This window comes from Otolemur garnettii, unplaced genomic scaffold, assembly GCF_000181295.1.
Source record: "Otolemur garnettii isolate 467f Iridium unplaced genomic scaffold, OtoGar3 scaffold00010, whole genome shotgun sequence".
NCBI classification, from domain to species: domain Eukaryota; kingdom Metazoa; phylum Chordata; class Mammalia; order Primates; family Galagidae; genus Otolemur; species Otolemur garnettii.
The window spans coordinates 28,158,650-28,176,431 of NW_003852405.1; the positions used below are offsets into that span (position 1 = coordinate 28,158,650).

The window sequence follows — 17,782 nt, forward strand, 5'->3', positions numbered from 1 at the left end:
GCCAACAGTACTAAGTAGCTGTACAAAATAAATACCTCCTCTGAAAGCAAATCACCTACCTCAAAGTTCTAAGCTTGAAGTGCTCTTGAGACACATGAGAAAATGCATGTAATGCAACAGCAGTTGTAAACTGCAACCACCTTTTTTTAAGTATATTCACTGGAGATAAATATATACACACACTACATGCATCTATACATACATACATACACACATATATATACCCCAATAACCAACAAAGTTCAGTTTAAATTAAAAATGCACAAAACTTTGCAATTTCATGTTCACTTTATACAAAGAAACTATTACCTATAATTTAATCTGGCAAGTATTTGTCAGTTATCTGCTATTCAGATGTGTTCTATATACACCTAAATTTGTGTGACTAATCATTTACTGATCTTAAATTAAAAATATCATGTGCCAGTGTCCATGCATTTCTCTTCTTTAAACTTACTGCAAAAAATCCTGATTCCTTTCAAATCCTCAATGAGGATATTTTCTTAATTTCTTTTCATTTACTTGACAGAATTTACCAAAATTCACAGAAGTTAATGACAACTGCCAATGTCAATGACCAATCAAAAGCAGAAGTTTGTGAACATGATAATTTAAGTCTATTTGAATTGCACATACTTCCTAGAGAATCTGAAACCAGTCTAACAGGGGAAGATTAATTTTAAAATGAATCCAAGTTAACAAAAGCAAAGAACTCTTACACAGAAATGCATGTCCCTACTGTAAAGCAGAGCTGTCTACCTTATTCTGTGATGGATCTAGAATATGTTAAATGAATACTAATATCCTTTGGGTTGAATTATACAAAGGTAAAGTCTGAAATATCATAGGGAAATTTGGGGAGAGGTTACTAAGCATTTAAGTGATCCCCAAGGCTCACTTAAGCAGCACGTACACTAAATGATCCCCAAGTGCTTGGCTCATTGCTAATCTTTCCCCCTTTGATTCTGGTAGCAAAGGATTTAGAAGTTTTATAGATTTATTGAATGTACTTTCAACAGAATTTTCTGATATCCACGTGTGTGTGTGTGTGTGTAAAGCAGACACACTATCTTCAGATAGTCTTCAAATATTATACATTGACCATGTTTCTTTGGCACAAATCTGTGTTCTCCGACCCAAATGATGACTCCAAGTAAAGCACCTCTGCCAGTGTTTCTCCTACGTCCCCCTGGGGTTTGGGTCCTGTGTGTCTGCATTACCCATGGGAGGGATTGCTGTGCTAAGATAGATCTGTGGTTCCCCTTAATGTTTATTGGGTACTAGTGCACTAACATTTTTAGAGGAAGAAGAAATTATTTGAAAACCAAAAATCTTTTTAAAGATTTTAAAATTTTTTTAATCCAAAAAAAACCTTCAAGCCACAATTGACCTTCATAGTAATAAATGCATATTCGTCAAATATGACAAGCAGGGGCCTGTTCTAAACAGATTTGCACAATCAGGCAACCTGTCAGCCAGACCTGCACCTGTGGAGATTGGCAGAATGAGCCGCAGGGAATCCCGGGTGTCATGACCAAGCAGTTATGTCTTGACTAAGGCTAATAGTGAGGGGTCAAAACAGAGCAGATCCAACACTGAGCAGGTGCCATTTCATTGAGCCTAATCTATAAGGAACAGCTACACAGCAGTGGTCCCTAAAGAGCTGTTAGGCCTCAACAGATTCATTCAAAGCATGAATAACACAAATAAGCTCAAAAATGCTTTCCTATTGGACACCCATGATATTATTTCCCTATGTTTACTTCCAGTTGACAAAGCAAGTAAACATGTACAATTATAATGATAATTTAGTAAATTTCAGAAGCTGAATCTGACCAAAATACCCTTCAACTACACACTGAGGTCTCAATTTTCCAGTTGGGCTTTATGTATTCATCTAGTTAACTGAAATATTGTCAAACATCTCAATTATGCTCTAACCCTACACTGACTTACTGCCCTATTTAACTAAGTGCTTGCTGATTTATTTTCTCTGAAACTGGCGACTCAGAAATAGCAGCAACCTTTAAGGAATTTTTAATGGAGCTTAGCTCCCAAATGTGTAAGCTGATGACATGCACACCACAGCAGCGTCTGGCGAGCTTGTAGAGATTCTTAAGTACAGCCTTCCGTAGAAGAATATACACCCAGGGGTCTAAGATCTGATTCCATGTGGCCATTCGGAGGGCAAACAGAGTAGTTTCACAAGTTTTCGGATAATTATTTCCATTTATTCCAATATTGGCCATTGTCACCTAAGGGAAAAACAAAACAGAGAAATCAGTTGATACAGAACGTTTGTGCACTCCTATAGGTTTTAAATTTAACCAGCTGTGCTACATGACACTCTTCCTACCACCCACAAGATGATGTTATTTTGCAAAATACTAACAAAAAGAAATGAATGATAGCAGAAACTGATGCAGACATTTGAATCCTTTGAATTCAAATTAACATCAGAACTACAAAAATGATATGTATGATAAGTTAAATGTGCACAAATAGAATGGCCCAAGAGAGGACAACATTGATATCAGTCCTTGTACGTTGTACTCAGTAAGTGGTTCATTATTTTTATTCATTCGGTTATTTCCAGAAGCACAACTGGTCCACAAAGAAACAAGGCAAGAGTGTTGTGCCATCAGCCTCGTTCCCAGCAACCTCCAACTCCTGGGTTCAAGCAATCCTCCTGCCTCGCCCCCCTGAAAAGCTGAGACTACAGGTACCTCCCACAATGCCCAGCAAACTTTTCTATTTTTAGAAAAGACAGGGTCCTGGAGCCTGGCTCTTGCTCAGTTTGGTCTCTGAACTCCTGAGTTCAAGGGATCTGCTTTGATCAGCTTCCCAGGGTACTAGGATTATAGGCGTGAGCAACCGTGCCCGGCCAATCAGAGAAACATTTGACCATCCATTACAAGACTGGTACTGGGGGAGCTTTAAATGTTTCTAAAATTTTTTAAATAACAGCATCCACCAGTGAAGAATCCCAAGGTGATTTATTGGCATTTAAATTGAGCAGGATCTTATAAGCCATGCAGATCCCTTGAGAAATGCTTCTTTCCCTTCTGGTTCATTTCCTGGGGAAATATCATACGAAAATGAAGCCCTAAACATTCTGTAGCTAAATAATATATTAAAAAAAATGGCATTCCCTGCACACCAGTCCCTGTGTCAGATATAGACTCTTATAACACTGCTCTCCAAATGATATAGCAGGATTGAGGAAACACACCTAAATGAGTCCAAGTCCTCTTACAGGAAAGCAGGGCCAAAACCTGATTGGCAGGTGGATTGAGATATTGTCACTTTATTTTCTTTATTCATCAAACATGTGCCAAGCATCTGCTGTATGCCAGGCAGTATGCTGGCCTTAGGATACAATGGCGAACAGAGCAGACACTGCACCTGCCTTCTGGAATTTACAATCTGTTTGTAAGAAACTTCTGTTGTTGCTCAAGGATGAATGAACATTCCTCTTGCCTCACGAGTGTTCAATGCATGCATCTCTATTGATGACTAGGTGTATTCCTGGGGATCTCACAGCCCAGCCAAGACAAAGCTCTGTCAAGAAGGGAAGACTCAGCATAATTACATGAAACAGCAAACCCCACTTTACAGACCTGCAAATTTGATGTGCCTAATTTACATGGCACACATTTCTCTGATTCTCTTCCACCCCCTGCAGATAGTAGTGTGGTCACCAGCTGTGAAAAGACATTGAGTTCTCCTCTGAGGGAGCCCATGGCCTGGGCTTCTGTCCACAACACCAAGGCAGTGCCCAGGCACTCAGAATCATACTCCCTCCTGCCTTTAACCTGCAACCCCAGCCTTGAAAAGACGTTATTCCACAACCTGGGTTGAGAGGAACCCTAATTATTTAACTGCCAACAAAGATGGCCTTTGAATTCAATGGTGAATTCAATAATTCTGTAAAACAAATATCATTAATGTATTGATAATAAAGACATTGATAATAGTGTATTATTAATGATTCAGGACAACCCAAGTATCGAACAAAAGACAAATTATGCTATTTTCACATAATTGAGTGTTAACCTGTAATTCAATGTTAACTTTTGAAAATCAAGTTAACAAACTATGATTGTTGGATGCAAATTGAAAGATAAAAATACCCAAATATGTGATTTTGTGCATCGAAAGGCCTGGGGTATATATCTGTGTTTTCATTGGTTAATTCTAATAATAAGCTGTGAAACTACAGAAGATTTCTATTTGCTCCCTTTAGTTCGTCTCTAATTTACTAATTTGTCAGATAGATCATGCATTATTTTGTGTGCATAGATCTTTTTTCCCCAAGAAATGTGGAAAGATACTACTTAGCTAAAGAATTGGAACTCAAAGTAGTTCTTCCTTGGGACCTTGGCACATTACAGGTGTTCATCAGTGTTAATGACTCGAATTCTAAGTGAGACATGGAGAGGACCAAGTATTTGAATATCTGATGGAAAAATTAATTAATTCACCTGACACCTCTAAGACACTAAACACTAAGAGAAGAGAGAAATGATGAGGGAAGGAAGTGTCTAGAAAAGAGAAACTACATTCATTGCCAGGTTACAGAGAGCAAAAGGAGTAGGGAATACAATAAAATGTGCACTCCTTTGGGCCACCACAAACAATTAGATAATATTAATTGTTAAGGTCAACAAAATTCATGAACCTGCCAGGAGACTTCACTCCTCGATAACATAGCCCACGTTTCCTAAAGTGTATTCTGGAAGGTATTCCATCGTCCCCTGCCCCATGCTCATGTATCTGTTGGCCATAACCAGGACTCCAGGGGCCGTTTGCAATTAAAAGCAATAGTGAATTCAAGGATTACACTTCTGTTCCTGCAAGTAGTCATAAAAATAAATCAATACGGCAGTGAATAGTTTTTGAGTATCTGCTGTATAATAAAAACAAGTAAAAGGTGCCCAAGGCAGGTCTGTTTACTACCACAGGACCACAGATGTCATTCTGCAGTTTTTCTAGTACATCAACTCTGCAGTCTAAATTTCTCCTTGGCACTCCTTTAAAAAAAAATTAAAGTGAATATATCATCAAAATCCTTTCTGGGGAAAAGTCCAAATTCTTTAGAATTTTATCAACATTTATTTTCATGTGAATAAAACCTATGCAATTACACATGGTTCACATATGTTATTGAAGCAGATATTTTCACATGTAATTCATCTCCCTCCAAGGAGTGGGTCGTCCTACCCTCTGTCATGATGAAAGACTAGTTGGGGACAGGCTCTTTGGGGAATGAACACGTACACAGAAGGGCAAGTCACTGACTTACAAGTTATTGCCCCTTATAACATTATCATACAAAAACTAATCTATAAGTTTAGCGCTTGAATAACCACAGAGATAGAAGGCGAATTGTAAGTAATCGCAAGTGTGCCTTACTGTATAATGAGAAAGATTCGTCTGGAGGCTTTGCCAACAGATTACTCCATGAGGTCTCCATGTTCACAGAAGTTTAATTTAGTTGGGATACTAGCAACTGAAAAACTGTATAAATAATTAACTGTGAAATATCAGCACCTATGAGTATTTGCAAATGATAGATTTCATTTCAAATTAACTTCAATGCCAATTTGGGAAAAGTCATACTATACTTGTAAAATGCTAAATTCGTCTCATGTAACGAGTTTCTTTTAGAATCAAACGTATATGCAGTGATTTAAGTCTATAGATTTTATCCTTGAAATAGAGTATTTTGAACTGCAATAACTACAAGAAACTTCATAAAAAAGAATTTATTCTGTGCAACTCCAGAATAATATGCTTTTAAAAAAACTGTAAAAAAATAAAGTGTACAGGCTCTGACAGAATATATTGTTTCAGCTATGAATTTTTCCCATAATTACGTTGGTGAAGAGAGATGGTTATAATGCTGCAATTGTTTTCTATTTATTGAACACTGTCCATGGCCTGAACTTTTAATTACTACATTTGACTGCCCAGGGACCCTGGAGTTAGTTTGCTGAATAATCTCACCATGATTGCCCAGGAGTAAGGAAAGCTTTCATCAGAGTGGGAGCCACTTAGAGAGGCCCTTGCCTAGAGGAACAGAGACCTCTGAGCAACCAGGGTCCGGGAAGGAGAGCCTTGGAAATTGCAGTGATGTCAAGAGACTGGCTTTCCTTGGCCCAGGCCTCCCTCAGCTCTGGCCACTATCTCCACCCACCGAGGCAGTGGGAGGGATGAAGGAGACAGCAGTGCAGAGCTGAAGCTCTGCCATGTTGTAGAAATGCCTGAAGAAGCTCTTCTCTTGTTCCCATCAGACTGACACAGCTCTATTCCCCTTGCCCCGGAGACAGGCAGAGGATGTCTTGAATTTGTCCACTCCTTCAACTGCTCTTCACACAACGTGATTTGCAAACCTCTGGGCATCTACCTCTTATACTCCAGTTTTTCATTTTTACTTTAAAAAAACACACTGGTAAGAAATGACATTAACACTCTACCCATGGCCCAGTAAACACAAAGCTCAGGGGAACGACATTCCTGTAATTTGGACAAACGGCTCCCATCTGTGCCCTGGGACCCTGTTAGCGACTTTTCCTCTGCACATTCCCTTGGGAAATGATCCTGGCTCACAGGCCATTCCAGGAAATCAGCCTACAATTACATTCCTTGAGAATATGTAAACAGGCCTTCACTTTCTCCTGCTATTTTTCAAATTATTCAAATACTTCGATGTATGGATCATATAACCTTTCATACATGAATACGCTGGGTTACAGCCACAGATCTACATGGACTTAGCTTGAGGCTGTAAATATCCAACCTGGAGTTCTGGACCTCAAGCCTGAGCCAGCACCACACACGTGCTGCTGGGTCCACTTTCCTGAAGCCTCTGGAATCTGCGCCTTGCTTCCTCTGCCCTCTCTTGCTGAGCACCCTACCACTTAAAAACCAGAATTTTATCACAGGCTTCTAAGTGGTTTTCCAGTTGGTTTTCCAAAATTGGTTTTGTATTTATTTTTCTTATTTCGACTTGTTTATTCTAGTTATCAGATATTACGTAAATGCCAAAAACATGTCATTTTCCCTGTCCTTCCCTCACCAGGAATGGCCTGTCTAAACCCTGCCTTCCTTCCTAGGCCATCTCCCCAGGACGCCTTCCCAGGCCTCCCTTAGCTCAGTAATCGTTCATTCTACACTCTGGTCATGCTCAGCACCGCTGCTTCAGGTGTCACAGGCACAGCATCAGTGTCACCTGTAGAACACACCGTAACTAACGAGGTCACATCAATAGAGGTGTGACCGTCCCTCTTACTGCAATTGAGTGTCTTCAGGGTAGGAGCCACGTCTTAACTTTCTCAAGTCCTCCTCCTCCACTGCGTACAGGATAACTGGGAAGTGACTAACAGTGGAAGCAGGAAAGACAGGAAAAAACAAGTGGTTACAAGCACAAAAATTAGGAGGGTTAGGCAGAAAGCAGGTCGGACGACCAGATGACCCCAGGTCTAAAGAGCCAAGGACTGACAGTGAGAAACAAAAGGTTGAAAGACCAACCCTATAGTTAGAGCACTGAACCACATGATATCAGCTTGTCCTACAGGGTGAATTCAAGGCCACGGCCAATGATTCCATCAGGAAGGCCCATATGATGAAACCCGGTTAAAGACTCTGGAAACCTTCAGCTCACGTGTGCTTCCCTGGCCGGTGATGCACATTGATGTGATGGGACAAGAAAACATGCTAAGGCCCTGAGGGTTGGTGTCTGGTACCTTCCCAGACCTCATCACATGAGTCTTTTCTTTAGGCTGGTCTTAACTTACATTCTCTGTAATAAGATTGTAAATGTAAGTATAATGCTTTTCTTAGTTCTGCAAGTCACTCTAGCGAATTATCAAACCTGAGGAAGTCGTAGCAACCCTTAAATTTATAGCCAATTTTTAGAAGTGCATTTTGAGAAATCCCAAACGTGTAGCTGATGCTTAAAGTTAGGGCAGTCTCGGGAGGGACTGTGCCTTTAATCTGTGAAATGTGAACTAACTCCAAATAGTTAAGTGTCAGAATTGCTTTGCAGGTCCCTGGCACGGTGTACACCTTTGATCATGGCAGTCTCACGAGGTTAGGTGAGGCTGGAGGCATTCCAAAGCCTGGGGCTGCTTCAATTCATACATAGTGAGATTCATCTGCCATGTTGGAATTGGAACTTTCATATCATTAAGAAGCAGTTGGAGGATATATGTGAACTTTTGTTTAAGCCAAGGTGGTTTTCTAAGGTCAAACACACTAATGGTAATTAAAAAAAAAAAAAACACTAACCCTGGGCTACAGAAGTCCAAAATCCTGACAGTCATGGCGTCTGGTTTCCATCTTCGAGAAGAACTGACCTTATTAAACACACTGGGATTGGGAAGCACATGATGAAGAGAAGGAGGTGGCATAAGCCTAAAATGGCATTTATTACAAGTTTGTGGAAAAGAAATCAGTATGAGGAAAAGATGAGGTAGTTCAAGGAAGGAGAGAGAAAAAAAAGAAAGTTTATAAATCAACAATTATATCAAAAGACAAGAACCGCATTTGTAAAAGAGACTCCAGTCTCCTAACTGGCAGGTAGGAACCTGCTGGGCTACCCCAGAGACCACCAGAGACTACAGCGCCTCCGAACCCAGGCGGTTTGGGTCAAGAACTTTCTTCCCTTAGTTGTTTGTCATAAAGTCTCCCCTTTAATCATTACACAGATTAAACACAGATGAAGGTTCTCAGGAACGCTGTCCCTCGGAAGGCCCTGGGCACTCGTTCACAGGGTTCTTTTGTAACAGAGCTGGTAGTGTTCATGCCCTCCCCAAACAAACTACAAATTCCTCTGGACTTAGAATCCCATTTAATCACATTTATATACTCGTGTAGCACATGTGTGAGCACTCAGTGAATGTTTTCTTTTATTACCACTGAGTTATCCTGGAGTGCCAAATGGAATCACAGTGATAACAGTAGTAATAACCATCACGCAATGTCTTGCCCCAGATGCTTGCCAGATCATCTGACAACTCCCGTCAGCCGATTAAATCAGTGATATGGTCAGTATCACGGTATTTACAGAGCTCAAAAGTGAAGCTCACAAAGATTTTTAATAATTTGCCAAAGGACACATGACTAGTGTGTTCAGGTAGTTAGAGACTTCTGCATGCTACAATAGGCTCTATGAATTCATCTATTTATAAGGAGAGGCTCAAATATAGACTAGGGAGATTGGTGCTTTCCTCTCCTGCAGATGGTGGCAGTATAGTCAAATGTTGTGGAGTCCCCAGGGATGAGGACGCTCCCTGATACAGGTGACGTGAATCAGGACTCCTTGGCAAGACGAGGTGCCTGATAAATATTGTACGTGAATGCAGAACCCACGTGGGAAACCCAGAACTGGGACTCATGTCAGGAACAGAGCTAGAGAATAGTGAAGCACCTTGATTCAGAAAGCACCTGATTCATTTCTCCTTAAATCAGAATTTTCTGAAGCTATTTACAATGGAGTCATCTCTCTTTTTCTCAAAGACTAACCTCTGAAGAGTACTCAATTTCTTAAATATTTTAAGACCTGTAGGAAAACATTGCAAAATAAAATGATATGCTCTGTTCATGTTTTACACAGTTTAAACAGTGGGAGCTGTGATGCTAAACATGAAAAAATGTTTTTTTATAGAATCTAATGCTAACTAAACCCCAAACAAGGGATGTCTAAACTCGTAACCCATGGTCCATTTGAAATGTAACATACGTTCTCCTATAAATTGATGTACGTGTGTAGCTTTCTTATGATAATAATAAAAGCAGTAATGCCTACATATTCCTCTTTTATATTAAAATAATTATTAGGGAACTTCAAAGCTCATTTCTCTAAGGCCAAGAAGCCATTTGCAACTAAAACAGAGTCAACTAAGTTCTTTTGTGTATAAATCTATGCAAAACCAAAACCAAAAAAATTAATAATTATAAGAGTAATAAACATAGCCCAGTAACTTCATCTCTAGTGAAAGAAAAATGCAGACAGACTCAACCAAAGGAATGCAGCGAGTGCAGAAGGCTCTTTGCTAAATCAGCAGAGAGGGTAGACTGAGATTATGGGCCAAATAGACTAGACAAGGTATAACTATGTTTTCATGAACATTGGTGTTATAAAGTATAATTGTATCTTACGCCATAAGGAAAATTATTTTGCGAGTATTTTCTTTGTTGCTCACAAGTTAATTTTTATTTAATAATGACCTCTTATTTGCATTACTTTCCAGTATAAATTATAGAAAATTAATCTACTTATTGGTTATGCATCAAATGAAATGTCCAGCAAAAAAAAACTTTCTGCTGTATCATGCTTCATTGTAATCCCTTCTTTACCCGCAGGCAAAGTGATTTTTTTAAAATCATGCATCATACCTTTTCTTTCCCTGGTTAAGGGAGGAGAGGCTCCCAACACCCTCCAACACCCTCCAAGCAAATTGTAATCCAAATTCACCATGGCCTACCAAGTCCTAGAGACCACGAGACCCTACAGTCCTCTATGTCTTCAAATCCTGCTACCTTCCCCTGTCTCCCCTTGCTCCTGTTAATACCATTTCCTTTGTCTCTCTTCACAGGAAGGTCATCCCCACCATTGGCTTTCCCCTCAGCCCAACCACCCTGTCCCAGTATCTTCCAGTGGCTGGCTCCTTCCTGTTACCCAAGGCCAGTTTATCATGAGGACGTCCTTGACCATTCAGTCTAAAACAGCCCCAGTACACACCCAGTCACAGGACTTACCACTCTTTGCAATCATCCTGTTCATTGACTTGTTTACTTACTATATTTCCTTGTCCACACCAGCCCATGCCCCTGCAACCATCACCTTCAGAAGAAAAGGGACATTGCCTGACTTGTCCAGGACCTTCGATCTGACCTGGAGTCATCTCTGACACAAGGAAAGTGCCAAGAAGTACTGAATAATCAAATGAGTATTTCTAAACATATTTATGTTTATGGACATGTTTTAATTGATTTTTGTGGTGAAATTTTACTAAGGCCACTGATCTTTGACTCTTTACAAATCAAGAACTATCGTGTCCACCAGCAGCTATTATGCCTGGATAGGACCACAAACAGCAGAGTCCAGACAGCAAAACCACCAGATTTTGCAAGGTGCTTGGGATAAACTGGCTGTTCAGTGAGGAATGAAATCTTGAGAATAAAAGTCTGCTTCCTTGTAATCAAAATTCTGAAAGTGGCTCTTCATGATACCCTCTGGCTTTACTCAAAGCCTGACGGGTCCCCTCCCAGCACTCAGCAAAGACTTCTCTCCCCAGTACGAGGGTTTAGCTTTTTATGACAAAAGAGAAAAAACACTTCTCAAAGGGTAAAACAAAATCTGTACAAAATCTAGGTTATTTTTAACATTCAATGCCAACTAACAAAGCTGCCATTTATTATAAGAAGTTTTATAATGATGCAGATAAATCAGGAGCCATGTAGGTTGGTGACAGGGGAAGGCAGGAGATTAAGGACACTGTCAAGGCCTTGGGAGGGGGAAGAAAATTGAAAATTATTTTTTTAAAGATGATTGAAGGCCTCCTTTCTAGGGAATTTGCTGTAAGATTACTCTTAGTCAGGCCTATGGCAGCATAGCACCTGAGTGCCAAAAAGTCTTTCTTTTACTCGTCTAATATCTTTCTCCATGAATCACAACCAACTGAGTATATTTGATTTTTCTTCTTATAAGTGTGTTCTTCCCTATGAATTTTGATTTAACTCTGAACATCTTTTAAGTAAAATTTCAGACATAATATATGGTCAATGATGTGTTATTCGTGGTACTAAACACAAGGGATGCCCAGTGTTCCAAGATTTACCTTCGATTAAACCCTCTGAACATAGGGTGGCGCCTGTGGCTCAAAGGAATAGGGCACCAGCCCCATATGCCAGAGGTGGTGGGTTCAAACCCAGCCCTGGCCAAAAAAAAAAAAAAAAAAAAAGAACTTCAAAAAGAAAAAATATCCTCTGAACATATATGCTCATGTCATTTCAAATGTTTTCTGAGGAATTATACAATGGAAAATGGAATGAAGCTGCAATGGCTAACATCAGTGAAGCACTTAGAGCCTTGTGTGAGACACAGTAGGGACCACGCAAGTATTTTTTAAATTGATTCATTAATTCTTACATTATTAAAAAAAAATCTCTAAACAAGAACTTTAAATGTAATTTATACTGACATGTTAAAAAACATGGCTCCTTCTTTTTCAAAAAATAACATTTTAAAACTAAAATCCTTATGTAACATTCATATGTATCTAATGACCACAGCTATAAGGATGTTGTTTTATTCACTAATTGCATTTGTGATGAAAGGATTCTAAAGGATGAGCTGTATTTTCCTTGACTCTTTCCAAGCAGTGTGCCAGGCACCGCAGGAAACAGAGCAGAAACATATGACACGCGAGCTCCCTATCCTCTCAAGACATTAAAGAGTCGCTAAACAAACATTACAAATGGTAGGACTATATAGAATTATTAAGCTATTTTGTCCATAGAAAGAGAGATAAATGCAAGATAGAATAATCAGAGTTCGTTTCATGGAGACTGTTACAAAGGTAAGGAAAGACAAGTCAAGAATTTCAGAACTGCAATTCCTTTAATAAAAAAAATTCAGATTTGAATCAGTGTAATGTGCTGTAGTAACATATTCCCCCTAGAGAGACGATTTTTAAATACTAGCCATGTACACCTGTGTCTACAGTTTATATCAAGCCCTGTAACTTGGGCATTTTATTTAAGAAACTTTGGATTTTCTACTTTGGGAGGGAAAATGATTAGTTACTTAACTAGCAATTCCATGTGAGTATTCTGATTTTACTTATAACAGCAATATTTAATAAACTGTATTGAACTTTCTTAAAGTCATGACAGCATGTTAATGCCCTCCCTTCTTTGGACTGGGTGGGACAGGCCTGTCACTGAGAAGGGAGGGGCCTACAGCTGAGTTTCTCTTCCTACTGGCCTTAAAAGAAGCCTCCTGTTTCCCACAGATAACAGTGACCTTCAGGGGACCAAAAAATAAGGCTAATTCCAAGAGAGAGAATTTCATCCTTCAAGCAATAATATTTTGAAAGTGCTTTGGGGGGCATGAAGTAGCAGAGAATTCACTCCGCGTTGACTCTGCCCCCTGCCTGAGTGCACAGGACATCAGATGATCACCGCAATGAGGATTTTTAACTGGTTGCTGCTTGTCTCTTTATGCTGTTTAGTAAATAAATAATCTCTGAGTGAGTGGGGTTGATGCGAATTTGAGATTTTGGTAACCACATAAAACAGACCTGGAAGTCCAGGAGAAAGGTTGAACCAATGCTGTGGTTACATTTCAATGTCAAGTCACGCTCCACAGGGGCACAGGAGACAAAGGTGTTGCCACAGGTGAAATAGTCATTCATTCATCTTTACAGCCCAAAATGGGACACCGTGCAAAATAGACCACGTGGGAACTCATGCTAATCTAAAACTATTTAAATAAGCAGACTGATTTTTCTATTGTGACCAGTTGGCTTACGAGGACAACCCAAGGTGGGCTATTAGGAGAAAGTTAATAGCACACAATGGAAATGATTCCTACACAGACTGCTGTCTTCTGCATTGCCATATATATATCATTATAGAAGAACATAAAGACTGAAATGTATCAGAAGCTAATTCTCTGTTCATTGCAATGAATATGAGTATAATGATAGATATATCCATCACTTCTTTTTCATAGCAATTTGAAAATAAGTCTTTAGACTAGGAAATGAGGACTAAGAACATTTTGTCCTTTCTATATGCAACTTAGTCCAGCTTTCCCCCATAGATGTATTTATAATTTAGGCAGATCCAGAGGATATGCTAGGTTAGAGGAATATTATGAGAAGTTTCTTCCTAATGCAGAGATCTTGAGCAATTTGCCAAAACTAGACAGCCCTAGATGAGGGATAGACAATTACAAACTCTGAGATTGGGCAGATGTACCTGTAAAAAGGGTACCTTAGCCATGATCTTCTGTCCACTGACTCCCTTCCAATGCAACTTCACACTGCCTAAATTAGCAGAACCAAAACTACCAGAATACAGACAGGAGACTATAAGTAGGAAAGTTACTCCCCACATTAATTTTTTTAATATCAGAATTCGGGAGTCCCAACAAAGAGGTATGGAGGGGATGAGAAAGAAGGAAAGAAAAATTTCAACTTGTTCTGCTTAAACGATACAATGGTATTGTGTTGCATTCACAGGAATGGCACAGCCACTTACTGACACTGCACCCAGATAACAAACATCTCACCAGATCAATTCTGAAAACCAACTCAATAAAAAGAATTGATTATACCATTCATATTAGTATCTCGTGGACAAAATGACTGAATGATAAATATATATATACTAAGCTAATTTTTTTATTTTAAGGCCAGCCTTTAATAGTCACACAGAATACTATAAGAAATATAAGTTTTACAGTAGCAATAGCCCCCTTTGGTTTAATAAGATGATCTGAACTTCACATTTTGCTTCCTTCCTGTCCAAATTCCCACTAGAATGTCAAGTCAGAAGCAACACACATACCTATTAACATTGTGAAGGGCACAGCAAAAAGCTGAGGGTGTGTCAGAGACAGATGGCAGGGGAGACTCTGAGCCACATGAAGTTCTCTGAAGTGTACAAAGAAAGGGACCATGACATTTATTTTCTGGCTGTGCCTGGTACAGGAAAGGGGGCATGGCTGCCTTCCATCCCTGAGGGCCATGATGGTTCAGAAGGAGGGCAGTGCCCCTGTAGCTGTGGACCATACTGACCCTCATAGAAAGAAGCTCTACAGCAATACCATGACGTTCTCAGGCACACACCAGAGGAAAGACACAATTGCCAAATTTCAAAGCACAACGAAAGCAATAAAAACAGAATTCCAGATTGGTTGAGGCAATTTTTATAGCACTTTTTGCAGAAAAGAATTAAGATACCTGAACAGATAAGCATCCAAATAATAAATCAAGCAACTCTGATATACTTGTAATAAGTATTTCCTAAGCGGGGGGGGGGGAGTAGAAAGAATAGAAACAGAAAAAAAAAATTTTTTCCCTGAAGTTAAAAAAAAAAAAAGTTAGTCAGGTTAAAAGCATACCCTGAGTACAGCCAAAAAATAATAAAAGTATTTCCACACTAAAGCAAATTCCAAGGATAGTCCTATAAGTAACCATGTAGGAAGGAAGAGAATTACTGATTCTGGTCGCTCTTTATAGAACTAAGGAAGAAAACAAAGGGCAGTAAGGCTGACAACAAGGGAAAATAATTTTGATGCAAAATTCAAAGGCCAGCAAAATTTTGACCAAGAGAAGTGGGTTTTTGTTTTTTGTTTTTTGAGACAGAGTCTCACTCTGTCACCCTGTTTAGAGTATTGTGGTGTCTTAGTTCACAGCAACCTCAACTCCTGAGCTCAAGTGATTCTCTTGCCTCAGCCTCCCAAGTAGCTGGGACTATGAGACTATTTTCAGAGACAGGGTCTCACTCTTGCTCAGGCTGGTCTCAAACTCCTGAGCTCAGGGAATCCACCCGCCTCAGCCTCCCAGAGTGCTTGTAATGGTTATTAAATAGAAAGGAGATAAAAGGAAAGACAAGAGAAGAAAATAATGGATGAAGAGGCTAAGAGTCCTGGATCTAGTCCCAAATCTTTACCCTTCAATCTTCCAACTCAGAGAGCTTAGTCAAGTCATGACCTTCTCAATGTTCATGTAATTGTGGCATTAGTAAAGCTTGGTCCGCATTAAATGGTTGTTATAAAAATTCAATAAGAGACTACATATAAAAATACTTTCTAAACTGAAAAGCTCTATTTAAATATAAATAGGTATTACTTATGTTACAGAGTATTAATGGGTTTTATTATTATTTCTGGAATACAGGTGCTTCTTGAATAATGATATTTACACCTATGCTTGATTGCATCATAATTCACAGCAATCTCAAACTTTTGGGCTGAAGTGATCCTTTTGCCTGAGTCTGCTGAGTAACTAGGTCTACAGTCTCCACCATAGTGCCAGGCTATTTTTAGAGGCCAGGTCTCATACTTGCTCAGGCTGGTCTTGAACTCCTGAGTTCAAGCGATCCACCTGCCTAAGCCTCCCATAGTGCTAGGATTACAGGCTTGAGCCACTGGGTCCAGTCCCCAAGAGAAGTGTGATTTCAAACATACAATTTTGAAAGCTAGTCTTCTCCTTAGTCTCCACATTAAAAGTCATAAGCTTACACTTCAGCACATACAGAAATCAATCAAAATAACAAACATTAGAAATGAGAGGCATATATTACCCAGTGTGATATAAGCATTCCTAGTTCTATATGAAATCAGCACATTGTACCCCATAAATGCATAAATGGATCCATGATCTGTGCGTTTATGATTTAATAAAAAAAAATTGAAATGAGATGATGTGATCAAAAAAGAAATTATAGGCATAACAATGCCAATAAAATAAATAGCAGTCAAATTCTACACCATTTTAAGTTATTTATAGCACGTCTATGAAAATTATTACATTTAAAAATTTTTTTGAAAACTCTGTGCTAAGTACCGCATAAGGCTTTGCAAATGCAGTGATCAGCAGGACAACCAACGTCCATATGTGCTTGGAGAACTTCTGAACATGTACAAAACAATTTTAAAAAGTGGAGAGATATGAATTAAGAAAAAAATAACAACCCAAATCTAAAATCCAAGTTCCGTGCCCCCACAGAACCAACCTTCACTCACGTCACAGCTCTAAACTCTGGAGTAGAAACCAGAACAGAAATACTACTCGAAACTCCGGAGAGCAGCCCAAAGCATGCAAATTCCAGAGGCGAGTCAATGCTTGGAGGAGGACGAGGGCCCGTTTTACAGCCTGCAGTCTGAGAGTGCCCCCCAGTCTGTGCCAGTCAGAGTAGCGAAAACTCTGACACTGAACCCACGGTCTTTCTAGTCTGGATAACCAAAGGACAGAGTCTCCTGGAAACAAAGAAGGGAACCCCAATGTTGTGTGACTGTGATTGAATCTTAGGCTGATCCTTCAACCTTGCTTGTGTGGGATAGACTCCATGCAACCTAGCCAAGGATAATTTTCTTTTTCTTTTTTGGAGACTGTCTCACTCTGTCACCCAGGCTAGAGTGCAATGGCATGATCACAGCTCACTGCAACCTGGAACGCCCCGGCTCAAGTGACGCTCTTCCTTTAGTCTCCTGAGTAGCTGGGACTACAGGTGCATACTACCACACTCGGCTAATATGTTTTATTTCTTTATTTTGTGTGTGTGTGGAGATAGGGTCTCGCTGCATTGCCCAGGAAATTCAATAATATTCAACAAAGATGCAGGTAACCACGACTTGCACCCATGAACGCATAAACCAAATGTGGTGTATCCACACATTCCCTCAGCTACGGGAGGAATGATGTGATACACACTACAACATGGGTGCACTTAGGAAATATTACACTAGGTGAAGGGGGCCAGACAGGAAAGGCCACACATTCTAAGATTCCACCTCTATGAAATACCCAGAAGAGGCAAATCCAGAAAGCCAGAGAGTAGATTAGTGGTCACCAGGAATTTCATCCAGTGACTGCTAATAGCTGTGGGGTTTCTTTTCTGAGCTGTTGGAAATGTTCTACGGGAGAAGGTGGTGTTGGTACACGGTACGGTGAACCCACGAAATGCCGCTGAATTGTACGCTATTGTCAAAATGACCCAAATGGTACATTTTATTTCACATGGATTTTTGCCACAATAAAAA

General features: G+C 39.7%; 1 protein-coding gene across 1 annotated transcript in view; it reads right to left on the reverse strand.

Annotated features, from left to right (window-relative positions):
• Positions 1-1,666: 1,666 nt before the first annotated feature.
• Positions 1,667-17,782, reverse strand: part of PTGFR (prostaglandin F receptor) — a 29,200-nt gene continuing 13,084 nt past the window's right edge. Inside the window, exon 2 of the mRNA XM_003784210.1 lies at positions 1,667-2,255. Coding sequence (XP_003784258.1) covers positions 1,965-2,255 — 291 coding nt within the window. The 3' untranslated portion in view covers positions 1,667-1,964. The remainder of the gene's footprint in view (positions 2,256-17,782) is intronic.